The 12811-nt window shown below is 41.7% G+C and overlaps 1 protein-coding gene across 1 annotated transcript in view; it reads right to left on the bottom strand.

Annotated features, from left to right (window-relative positions):
* The window catches only part of elavl4 (ELAV like neuron-specific RNA binding protein 4), a 70332-nt gene extending 61082 nt beyond the window's left edge, over positions 1-9250 (bottom strand). The window contains exon 1 of the mRNA XM_070831950.1: positions 9130-9250. Coding sequence (XP_070688051.1) covers positions 9130-9177 — 48 coding nt within the window. The 5' untranslated portion in view covers positions 9178-9250. The remainder of the gene's footprint in view (positions 1-9129) is intronic.
* Between the last annotated feature and the right edge of the window lie 3561 nt (positions 9251-12811).

Below are 12811 nucleotides of genomic sequence, written 5' to 3'. Positions count from 1 at the left end.
GGAACAAATCTAAAATGTGCTTATTATTTCAAAGCCATGGATATTCATTCAGTCAGTTTTGAGACATCCTGCTGACAAACTAACTAAAAGGAATGAAAACATGTTGAGATCATGATTGACAATGCAATGTTAATTACTGAGTTACAGCTCGGTGCTTTGAGTTCAGTGTTTCTGGTGTTGATTGAATAAAGAGTCAACATTTTGCTTCAGAAAAACCTACAACAAAATTCAACTCGGCCCTGCCAGTCTAAGAATGTAAGAATTTGTGGAGGCACTTAGAAAAAGTGGATCCTCTAAATGGCACATTTTACTCAAAAATACTCTATATTAAAAAGTATTTGGGCAAAATTTAACTAATCTCGTTGAAGCTTTCCTCCTACATCCTCTTCCCTCCATGTCAGTGGGCATGATACACAGTCAGCTTAACCCCTGCCTGTGTCACTCTCCCTGGTAGAAACTCTTCAGATCAGAAATGAATTCTTCATGCTGATCCCAGAACAAGGATGTGCTGCATTTGTCACAGCCACTTTCTTCCACTTTAACTCCAAGCTGTTTGGTATTGCTGGAGCTTTGCAGACTGCAGAGATGTGACGGGGGGCTGTTTGAAAGCTCAGGCTGAACCCTATGTCTCTATCGGTGGACGGCTAGTGAACGTTTATTCAGTCACTATGCAAACTCTGCAGAAACACTCTTCTTTTGTAGATTTATTTTAAAATACTCTTTTTGTGTTTTGATTAATGAGTGTCTTGTCTAGAGAAAACAACAGAAAACACTCAAGGAAACACATTAAATCTATGCATTAAACCCAGAAAACAGTAGCTTATTTCACTCCTCTATGAAGCGAACACAGCGATGTTCTTTTCTCATAGAGGCGATAATGGTGGGTCTTTGAGGCTGTAGCCTAACACAAATGAGAGAAGGTTTGTGGAGGTGCCCAGAGAGGCTTAGCTATGCATTGGCTATTGAGTCTGGCATGTGTTCTGGCACTGAGAGTGTATTCTCAACAGGACTCTGGTGGATTAGTGTCCATTTGGACAACAGAGTGGTCCACAGCTTGGGGTGACATTCAACTTCAGCAGGCCAGCAGCTCACACACTGATCATAAAGTTTAGTCTTGCTGTTAATTGTCACTGATGTACAGTAAATGTAATGGCATTTTATTGTCATATTTGGAGTGTCTTGAATATCAAAGAGGAATGATGACTGAGTTAGCAAAATGTGTTGTTTCTGTTTTTCTCCTGTATTTATGTCTAAACCGGATGACGGTGTGTGTGTGTGAAATGAAGCGGTGGCAGTTCTGCAGTGTGGTGGGTCAGTGAATCATGGGGTATATTGGTGGGCTTTGGGGATGTGGGTACGGCAGCCCGTTTGCGTTTGATCCCGGTCGGGGTACATCCATGCTCACAGGGCGACTGCTGTGGTCCATCTGGTGGAGGCTTTAATCACAAACCCCCCCCCACTTACATACACACACATATGCACACACGTGCAGCCATAGAACCACAAAGCACACAGAGCTTCCCACTTGAGATTCTTTAGACTGCTGCTCACTTTTTATTTCCATTATTTATTTTAGTCATCTCTGCTGTCATGTATCTCCCTGCAGAAATCGGTTGCGTTTTCTTCTTTTACTCAGTCTCCGACTCATACCTCAGGTGGAAAAGTGTGAGTCACTGAGACACCACCTGCCATCTGTAATGATGTTTAAAACCTCATCAAAAATCTCACACTATCAGATGTCCAAAAATGGCTTCCCTACGGCTTTTGATAAGGAATAACCTTTTAGAAATGAGACGCAGCCAGAGTCCTTCACAGGGCTGGCCTACGGTACTGTGGACCAAAGCATGCCCGAGCTGCACAAATCCAGCTCTCCAAATGTCACTTCATGCTTAACCGCCCTTTCTCATGCTTGAAGAAAAGCAAGTGGGCAATGCACGACAAGAAAAAACTCCACCGGGTTTCAGTTTAAATGCCTACATGCTTAGAGACATGTTTCAATTATTTTCTGTTGTGGAAACAGAGCCAATTGAAGAGAGAGAAATCTTTTAGCAACAGCACAACAAATTATTTTCCGCTATGAAAATAACAAGACATTTTGTAAAGAAGGTATCAGTCATGAGTAAATGTACAGTAAAGACAGAGGTATATTTTAGGATTTCTTCAAAAGAAATAAGTTCTTTACAAAATATGTATATATTCCTGTAAATTACATTAAAGTCACTAATACACAGCCCAAGACTGTCTCCATCCTAATCCGTTTAAACCTGAATGTTGCTGTTAGAATACATCTATTATTAAAGAGAGTAAAGGGTTAGCAGATAATGATGTTGTGTAAAGGGACCACTTACTGTTAGCCTCCCCGTGGATAAAAATAACTGTAGTATTTTCATCATTTCCCAGTACCTTATCCTGATTTAGCTTGCCCTTCATGAACGGCTGTCTGACGTAAGCTAATCAATTGAAAAACAAATCTATCACACATTTCAAACTATTTCCTTAACATACAGAACCCAACTACCAGACACCTCTCTATGAAGCCAGTGGCCAGCTACTGAAACTTGAATGGCCACTCCTCCTCAGCACTAATGCACAGGTCAGCCATACATCATTTATTCATGGTGACAGCAGATACTTTGCCTCATCCCCAGCAATTAGTGAATCAATAAAAACGCATTGGCTTTGAAACTATCAATTCCAAGAGGACAAAAAATAGTGTTGTTCATCAACATGCCAGGATCCCAGACGCAGGCCATCACTCAAGTATCGGCAGCGTTTGTCAGCTCGGCATCAACAGGCACTGAGCTGTCAACAATAAAGCACATTTCCTCACATCACTGCTCTTAAAATGAGGAATCCTCACCTACAAAATGGCTGTCTTTTCCATATAATATCTCAAATTGGCATTGACAAAGGGCATAATCCATTAATGTCATTTTTGAAAAAAGACAATTTAATGCTCTTGTCGTTGTGCGAAGGAGATGACTGAGCTGAAGCCATTTGAGCGAGATTATCACAGATGCCGACAGGTCAGTAAAGGGCTTCCACTGGATAACACCTCTTTTGTCAAAGTTTATAAGGCTGACATATCCACAGCACATTTTGATGTCACTGTCAGTTTTATAATTAAATCAGCAAATCTGCATGATCTAACGCACACCGCAGGCTGCTCTTTAAAGGGAGCATGATGTCGACCAAAAATGACATAGGATTTAACCACAGACCTCTGAATTTGACCTCACTGTCAAACAGCAGCAGAGGCATTTTTCTGTTTTTCCATCATAACAGTTAAATGTTTGTTTGCAAATAGCAAAATACGAAGGACTCACCAAATGTGAAAATACAATGCTACTTTCTCTGCAGTCTTGTCTGTTTCATTATTCTTTCTCCATTTATCCTTTTAAGCTGAATGAAATAACTGTAACTGGATGTGAAAACATTGTCCAAGAGAGGCAACAAATTTGTCTCTGAAATTAAATGCTTTCTCCTTCCACACAAAGAGCAGACGTGGGATTTTTTTTTTTTTGAATTAAAGAAGAAAAATGAACAGCAGGAAGTGAGATTATTTAGTTTATTCAGCCTATTGAACTGTACAAATGCAGCCACTGACTTGAGGTAAATCCCAAGAAGATTTCACAGGCCCACCACGGACATATAATCCAGCACTATATAAACTGTGATAATTATGTTTGCCCGCTTGCTTTTCATTATGGGTGAGGTTTACATGATTGTGTTTTCAATTTTTCCATTTTGTATTACCTAAAGTGCCCTTTTTTTTTTGTTTTTGGGAAAAATATTAGGAGACTGACTCAAACCCCCTCCTGTGTTTCCTTTTTTTGTTAACAGATTATAATTAAAGACATCAGCATGTTTTATTGCTATTTTTACAAACATTATAATTATCAGAAAACTTGAATAGCTTCGATTTAGTTATGTTAATCCATGTATTAAAAGACCTGTCAATCAGTGTTGGAATAATAGCAGGTTAAAGTCTTCTGCTTTGGTTTTTGGTGGTGGAGGCGAACCTTTTGTTTATGTTTGGATTATGGGTTGTGCTCTTCGCCCACCTCTATAATAATTACTCAGTGTTTGTTGAAGTGACACGATCAGTGTGTTACTGCTGTTTTGTCATGAATGACTAGTGTGCAGCAGTGCACGGACTCTAGTCAGAAACCCTGGATCCTGCCACTGCCATTTTATAGTTGAAATTACAGGTCATTACTTCCAGGTCAAAGTACCTGAATGCAGAGAAAAGTGACCTTTGGTTGGGCGTGGGCGCTTGTGTTGCTGCACCAGGCCATGCTGTTGTTAGACAATAGTTTATGGATCACATCCTCATCTCCAGCCTTTTTTATGTCTCATCTACAGAGTCGATAGGGAAGAAAAATAGGTAATGATCAAAAACATTGTAACGTGTGATGAAATACACACTAAAAGGCATCCGGCGGATGGGCTAAATTGCAGGGTTTGGTGTGCACTAAAAAACTCAGAGAGTCAGAGGCAGAGACAGTGAGGAGAGAGAGAGAGAGTTCACTTAGCTTTACAGTGTGTGTTTGTGTGTGTGTATATGCGTGTGTGTGTGCATGAGCCTGCAGACACCTGCTCCATTCTGCAGTGATGGCTCCCAGCGGGACACAGGCTCAGCTGCTGATCTCTAGGCCCTCCCTGCAGCACTGGTGGCCAGCACACACACCCACACACACACACACACACACACACACACACACACACACACACACACACACACACACACACACATACATATACAGCTCTTCCAACAAATCTGAACCCTTCAGGCCCCCTTTGCAGTGTCTCACAGCCTCTCTTCTGCGTTCCCTGTAACTGACACACCACATGTGCTCGTATCAAGTGCAAACATGACATGATGTGCACACACGCACAGAGCTGCTGCATGTAAATTCTGTGGCATGGTGCAGTCATAACCTACTTCAGTCTGATTTAAGCTATAGGGATGCTGAGGCTGACTAGCATGTCTTTTTATCACTGCACTACGTCAAACCTCCAGACTATGTGCTGCTGTAATAGCAGTTCAATCGAATGGGGATAAAATGAGATAAAAGGTATATTTTGGCCTTGTCTTGTTTGCTCTTATTGTCTTACAAACATTTTTGAATCCCTAAAATAGTTGTTTTTGTCTTTTTGGCAGATCACTTAATGGTTGATGTTAGTAAAATATATAAAATATTACACAACAGCCACATTTCTTTTTGTCAGTCCTGCATTAATCAGCCACCATTGTACTTGTGGCGTGATCGCGTTATTGCCAATGTTGTATTTTGCACATATCTCCATCCCTCTGTTTTTCTGACTATAAGCGTCTTTTTCCCTCTGTGGCGTCGTTCAGCCGGGTTGTGAAGCATAAATGAACTAATTTCCTGAATATAGAGAACACTGCAATCAAGGAAAGGGGAAGTGCAGCAAGCGGCAGATGGAAGGAGCTAATCATTGTTATGAAATAGAGATGACCTCTAACTATCTTCTTGCTGCTAATATACCGTAGCTACGCACGTTTGCCAGCATCCGTGTCATGTACCCCCTCTCTCTTTCTTCCTCCTCTGCCTGTTTGTTGTTGTGGTGATGATGAACCTTTTCAAGAAGGTCTGAAATGCTACCTTCTTTTTTTTTTTAATGTTGAAACAGAAAAGATTGGAGTTGTCAAACAAAGCCTAGTGTCACATAGAGAACGGCAGCTGCCTGCAGTGGGTAATCAGCGAAGCTTTCTACAAATTAACAGTATTCAGCTCTGAAGCACGGTGCACTGCAGGTTTTTAGATGTGGGCTTTTGAAAATTAGATCTCAGTGACTGGAATACGGAATAATTTGCAATTCAGTTTTTGCTCACATTTTTTTTTTAATCTGCATCTGCGTTGTTTGTGACTGAGATTTGCCTGGTCATCCTAATACTGTAAACTGATAATGCGGACGCTCATTTTGAAAAAGCGAAAATCAGTCTAAATTTCATTAACTGCATGCTGAATCTCTCCTCCCTGTGCTGGATTCTGATGGGCTCAGAATTCAATTCTTTGAATGCTCTTTTAAATGCACTGTCCCATAGCTTAAAAGATGCACACCGAGAGCATGAACACACGCAAACAGACGCCCAGAGATAAGACATGTAGCACGAGCACACACAAAGGCTCTTAATAAACTGAATAGACAGTGTTACCAGGGGAAGTAATGGTAAACTTTGCTGCAGGCGTATACTGTGTTGGAGAATGAAACCATTCAGCGACTTATTCATTTATCAAAACACTCATTTAATGCAGTGGTGCATTAAATGGAAATACACTGTACTGTCTTAATTCATAGATAAAATAGATGAATAGATAAATGGATAATATAACAGTTTTATAAAACAACGAATGTACAGCATTTTTGACATACGGAGCAATGTTTTGCTGCCGGAATAGAATTGTATTTCCGTTTTGATACAATCACAAACTGTGATGCTGCTTTTGAGGCTTTACACACCAAAGCCACCAGAATCTTCCACCACATTTATCTAATGTATGCAAATGATCTTGCTGTGCTTAATGAAGGCACCATTAATCACTATAACGATGGTGTTTTTTAACCAGGGTAATCATGCGCACACACACGCACATTTCCAAAGCATACACAAGCATATATACGCTTATGCACACGCTCAATCGCCCACACCCACACCCCCCCACACACACATACACGCACAAGGAACATGCCTCATCACCAGCAACGCAGATGACAAATGCGCAAAATCACAAAAATAAAGCAATATCAAACCGTTTTGCCAGAAATGTAACTATGTATGAAGCTATGAAAGCTTATAGTCACTCAGTTATTAATGACGATGTTTTGAATGAATTTTCTCATTGTACTTTTTTTGACAGATTTTATGTAACCTGGTCATCTGGCTGGTTGAGTAATTACCTCAAAATCTGTTTGTGCATCCCATAAGATGCTGATAAGATACATCAAAATACTCTTTGTTAACACATTAATCATATTTATATACTAAATCAATCTAATTAGTTCAACTGGTTTCAACAAATAATTTATGGTCCAGCAACTTTATGCAAATGGTAGATAACACTGTTGAGAGTCTAAATGGGCAGTGGAAAACACAGTCATTTTGTGTGCTGTATAATAACAACAAAACAATGGACAGACGTCTTTGAACTTGTGTAAGAATTCAAAGCCAAAACTGAAAAACATTTCTGAAGCTCAACTCCTAACGGACGTATTTCACTGCTTATCCTCACTGTGCATTTGCATACAGTTGACGGAAACCCCTGGGTACAGTCAGCAGCATGACAGTGGGTTATGAAGGCTTCCGGGAGGCTCTGGGGTGTGGATCTGAGCCAGTTTGAAGGGGAGCCGAACCAATGAAGAGCCCACAGCGGATTAGACACCCACAGCTTCATGTCGCTTTAATGCGGCGAGTCAGGGATTTTCTTACAACGCTTTTGCCTAAACGCTCAGGGTTTTCTCATGCCCCTTTTTCTCTCTCTCTCTCATTCCCTTCCCCTTGAAGTAATCTTTTCTATGTAAATGGCAGAGTAACTGTCTCCATTGCAAAATATCCCATCTATCTACTGCTCTCCTGCTTCCTCTGTTAATGTGCCTTGTTAGATGTTTATTGGAATTGAATTAGACTGATAGCTTTGATCAAATGTCATTTGAAATCTGTCATTATAGACAACTGTGTGTCTCCTAAGGGTGTTGCAAAAATAACCTATCCTTTTTTCTATCCGAGGGTGTTGCATAAAGTTCAAAACGGTACAACTGTAGAAGCATTGCTAATGCCTGTTCATTAATTTACTATGAAAGTCAAATCACCATCAAGGGGCAAATACAAACATTAAATGCAATACCGCAGATGCGAACAGAATTGGCAAAATATAACAATCATAAAATATGTTACTCACACAAACACACTCTTGCACTTCCATGCACACACACAAACACCTCAAATTCCCTTGATAACAGTCTGACTGGTAGAGGCTAAAGACAGAGTAGGCGTCCGTAATTGAACAAACATAACAATGTAAATATTTACTAATACTATCCATTGGGGATACAGGCAGAATCCCACAATTGATTTGCTCTCTTTCTGCCCTTTTGCTCTTTTCCGCACAGACACACACACACACACACGCACACACACACACACACACACACAACACAAACACAGATTCACACATACAAACTACCACCTCTTCTTTTTACCCTGTTTCTTTTCTTGGTATTATGCTTGCCTGTGTTCATTAAAGAGATGGAGATATATTGGTCTGTCTATCCTCTTACCAGGGGCGACCTGTAGCCCATCTGGGCTGGCGATGACAGGAGATCCCTGGGAAATAGCGGCGAGTGCGTCTCGGGGACGGAGCCCACGCCACTGGCTGCTAGTCCCGAGAGCTGCCCGTACCTCGCCATCATCTTGAGATGCTGCTCACAGAACACACACACTCATACATAGACACAGGAGGACAGGGGTGGAGAGAGAGAGAGAGAGAGAGAGAGAGAGAGAGAGAGAGAGAGAGAGAGAGAGAGGGGAAAAGGGTGTGAGAGAGGGGAAGGAGAACGGATAACAGCAGGTAGGAAGGACAGTGAGGATGGTAAAGGACAGAAGAGGGAGTGGGGTCGGGGGACATGAAGAAAGAGGAGGTAGAGGGGGATTACAGAACACTTTGCTCTCACACAAATATATGTGTGAGCACACACTCATACAAGCATACACACTCACGCTTACAGACATACTGTACGTGCACATGAAGGCACACATACAATTTTAGCCCCAGCAAGTCTATGTTGGATGGGCTTGATAGCTACCTTGGTTTTGTTACAATGGGTGGATATGAAGTCTAGGCGCTAGCTCTCCATTTATTATTACAAGCCAGGTTGAGAGTGAGAAGCGTAGCAGTCCCTTTTTCTCCGTACCGACTATCGTGCCCAGGAAACATAATAAACATCTGTTGTTATCAATCACCCCTTCTGTCTTCTTGCTATGAGCATACAGAAGTGTACAGACACGCACAAGCACGGACATACAATAACACACATGACAGAATGGTTGGCAGCAGACATACACAGGTGAGGTGTGGAGAAAGAAGCAAATCCAAATCTCTTTACCTCATTGCTCAACAAAGCGGCGTTGAGTGTTCGGCTTATTTCGAACATGTTCAGATTCGGTGCTTTTTTCGTTCTGTCCGTTTATTTTCAGATTCTCTTCAGTTCTTTGCTCCCCTTTTTCTTTTCTACGGTTGGGAGTCAGTCCCGGGAACACAAAAAAGAAAGAAAGAAAGAAAGAAAGAAAAAATGAAATAAATTGAAAAAAGAGGGGGATAAAAAAATCCTCTTTAATTTTCTGATTTTGGAGTTGTGATTTTTCAGTGCTCTATTCTTTCTTTCTCCCCTGTCTGCTGATGCACCTCTGCTGGCTGTGGCTGTAGTAGTGGCGTTTGTGCCCAGGGTCTCCGCACACGTCTAAGGAGTCAATATGCTGTTTTTTTTTAATCTCCCCAGAGTCAGCACATTAAAACAGGCAGTCAGGCAGTCGGTGGGTCGGTGGGTCGGGCTGGCGGGCTGGCTGGCTCCCTTATCTGTCCCCCGCACACTGGCTCACACAATACGCTCCGATCCTCACACTGCTCGCTAGCAGATTAGCCTGTCCCACAACATAGCACTTAGTTTAAACTCCCCTCCCTTTTTCTCTCTCTCTCTCTCTCCTCTCTCTTTCTCTGTATCACTCCCTCTGGCTCTCTCCTTTGCTCTCCCTCCCTCTCTCGCTCTACCTCCCTCACTCCATCTCTCTGCATCACTCTCGCTCTCTCTCCCCCCATTGCTCACGCATTGATGCAGCTACAGTTCACTGTGCTACCACAAGGTGGGAAGACTGTTCTAGCAACAGCGACACCATCGCCGCCACATCCCTTCCTCTCCGTGCCACTCCTATCTTTTAGATTTTCCTCTCTTCTCCTCTTTTTATGTGTGTCTATAAGACACAGCCATAAATGGTGAAGGAACGTTTGCACTTACAGTAGCTCTCCCTGACCAGATCAAACATACAACCAGGGATAAATGGATTGGTCGGGGATGTGAATATTCAGTACTGTTATCTTATTATGGCTCTTGCAAAAACAGGTTGTGGACTCAAGTGTGGCAAAGAACTATCAAAGACTTTTGGGAAGGAAATAATTCAGCGCTTACTTTGAGGCGTTTCTGTGCCAGCTACACGTCAAGTAATGGAATGTAATAAAACCTTTACACTATCAAGAGACCTCAAGAGAGTGGAAATGAATGGTACCTCTCAGTAATAGGCAGCAGAGGGAAAAAGTGAGGGTTGGGCTGATGTGAGCATCAAGGTCAGGTGGATGTCCTTTTCCCCAGCAGGGTGTGGCAGGGAGATGACGAAGCAGCCAGTCACAGGCATGGCAGGAGATCCCAACTACGGAACAAATAAACAAGTAAAAAAAAAAAAAGATTAGGGAGACTTCTGCCAAAGATATGATTCACTGCATTCTTGGTTTCAGTCGATAACACCTGAGAGATTTCACTGAGTATGACTCAGTGCACTGTAGCTGGAAGGCAAAATGTTTATGAAATCGAAGCCTCTGTTTAAGGGGAAAACAAAATATTTCATTAAAATGATGCTGACAGAGTGATTGAGATCGCCATCATCTTCACTAATGCTAATCATAGTGGTGTCTTACCCGTGGCCCGATCAGAGTGGCAGAGAATTTATTCTCTGTGCTTTGAATGTGCTTTTTGCTGTCTTGGATCAGAGTGGGGAGAGCGGCCAGTTAATAGCAGCCTATTGACACTGGACCATCTGTTTAGATGGACACTGTCCAGCATGGCAGAGAGGGAGGGAGAAAGGGACAGAGAGACAGAGGAAGTGACTGATAAAGAGAGAGGAGAGGGTGACGATTAATGGGTGAGAGAAGGGATAACGGCGAGGTACAAAGCAGAGGAAGTGTTAGCAAACTGTTAGTTTTAACAGATGTTCATGTAAAATAGGAAAACAAAAAGATATATAGTCAGACTTATCAAGAATGTGTTATATATATTTAAATATTATTTACATGTTTTAAATTAGCACATTTTTCTTTTTTTTTTTTTTTTTACATTTTCATCAGCACCAGGATATGTGAAAGTATCATCAATGGCATCACTGTGATACGGCACTGTTGTACTGTCTTGGCTTAAATTCTGTTTTTTTTTCTCAGAAAAGGGCTGCTAGCCACATCCCTGTTCTGTAAAGCCCGTGGTCTCTGGGGATGGCTGGTCCGGCAGAGCCCTGGGGGGAGCTGTCAGTTGAATCATCCAGAGTGAGGGCTGATTCCTCAGTCAGCTGCCTCTCAAGCCTTCCTCTCTCACCAAGCCTCACTCCCCTGAGCCCCCTGATTGCTGTCACCATAGTGATTCTCTGTGTACTGCCGGCTGGTCTCTGCACACCCCCCAACCAAACCTCCATCCTGCCTCTCACAACCACCCGTCGCCAACTAGCTGCCACTTGTGTTTTGATTTTTGCATGACTTCCTCCTTCATTGATGATGGACTTTACATGTGGAAGTCCTTAGCTGGCCTGAGTAAAAAGGGTTTCCCTGTTCTTGCTGGAATACAAATATAAAAACATAGATTTGCTCCCTCAGCACACACACACACACACACACACACACACACACACACACACACACACACACACACACACACACACACACACACACACACACACACACACACACACACACACACACACACACACACACACTCGAGCTTCAGGCTGGAAACATAAACAAGAATTTTTTTTGTGGTGTTTTTTTTTTCTTTCTTTCAGTTATGGCACTGAGCTACAAGCACTGACTTTTTTGATCATTTACAGTTTAGAAGAAAACTTATCTCTCTGAGAGAATGAAAAGCTAGACTTAAAATACCTTTGGTGTGCCAAAGCTACTGTTTCCCCAAGGGGTTTGTGATACGTTCTGCACGGGATTGTGATAGTGCGGCGTGTCCCCTAGTCACACCACCCACGCTTAAAACAGCCACAATTTTTTAATGTTACTGGAGATTCTGTATTAAACCATGACAGAGATGTCTACGCGCGAAGCACATTCATAAGTTCAGAAATCATCAGAGGTCAAAAATGTTTTGATAAGCATGTATAAATACACTCTCCTGAGAGATAATTAAAATTTGAGAGACCATGATGTGGACTGTACTTCTCTTTCATGTTATTCTGTTTCCCAGTGATGGATGTGCGCGTTAAATCATTGCTGCACTTTGTAGGCATCATGACAGGAAACATACTGCATGTATGCAGAATGGTACTTGGGTAGAAAAAAAGAGGGGTTATTGTTGAAAGTGTTGCTATATTTTCTCCCTCTTCAGACATGTTTTAAAAGAGGAAACACCAATATTGATTGTGAAGCTTTAAAAGAAAAGGAAAGCCATCAAGAAGAAGACTTAATCTGACTTAAAGTTTTTCTGTAATAAACTTCTACACATTTCAACATCATTAAAGCACCACAGACTCTTGGGTTATGAAGTTCAAGTGTGACACTTTGCTTCACGTTACACATACCATGTGCCGTTGAACACAGTGCAAGTTAGGCATTGCATCTAAGTGGTTGTTATTGGTAGATTTAAATATATGAATATTTTTAGAAAATGTCATCCAAATTCCAAACATCACAGTTTGAGACATCAAAACTTAACATATGTGAACGATCTTCTCATGTTTTATTTTAGTTACAACTGAACCAATACCGCAAATAATGTTCTTACTCAAATTCTGTCTGTCACAAGCCAAAAA

The sequence above is a fragment of the Pempheris klunzingeri genome, chromosome 6 (assembly GCF_042242105.1).
Source record: "Pempheris klunzingeri isolate RE-2024b chromosome 6, fPemKlu1.hap1, whole genome shotgun sequence".
Taxonomy (NCBI): Eukaryota; Metazoa; Chordata; class Actinopteri; order Acropomatiformes; family Pempheridae; genus Pempheris; species Pempheris klunzingeri.
The sequence above is the reverse complement of the archived record's forward strand: the minus strand, read 5'-3'. Positions and strand labels throughout refer to the sequence as shown.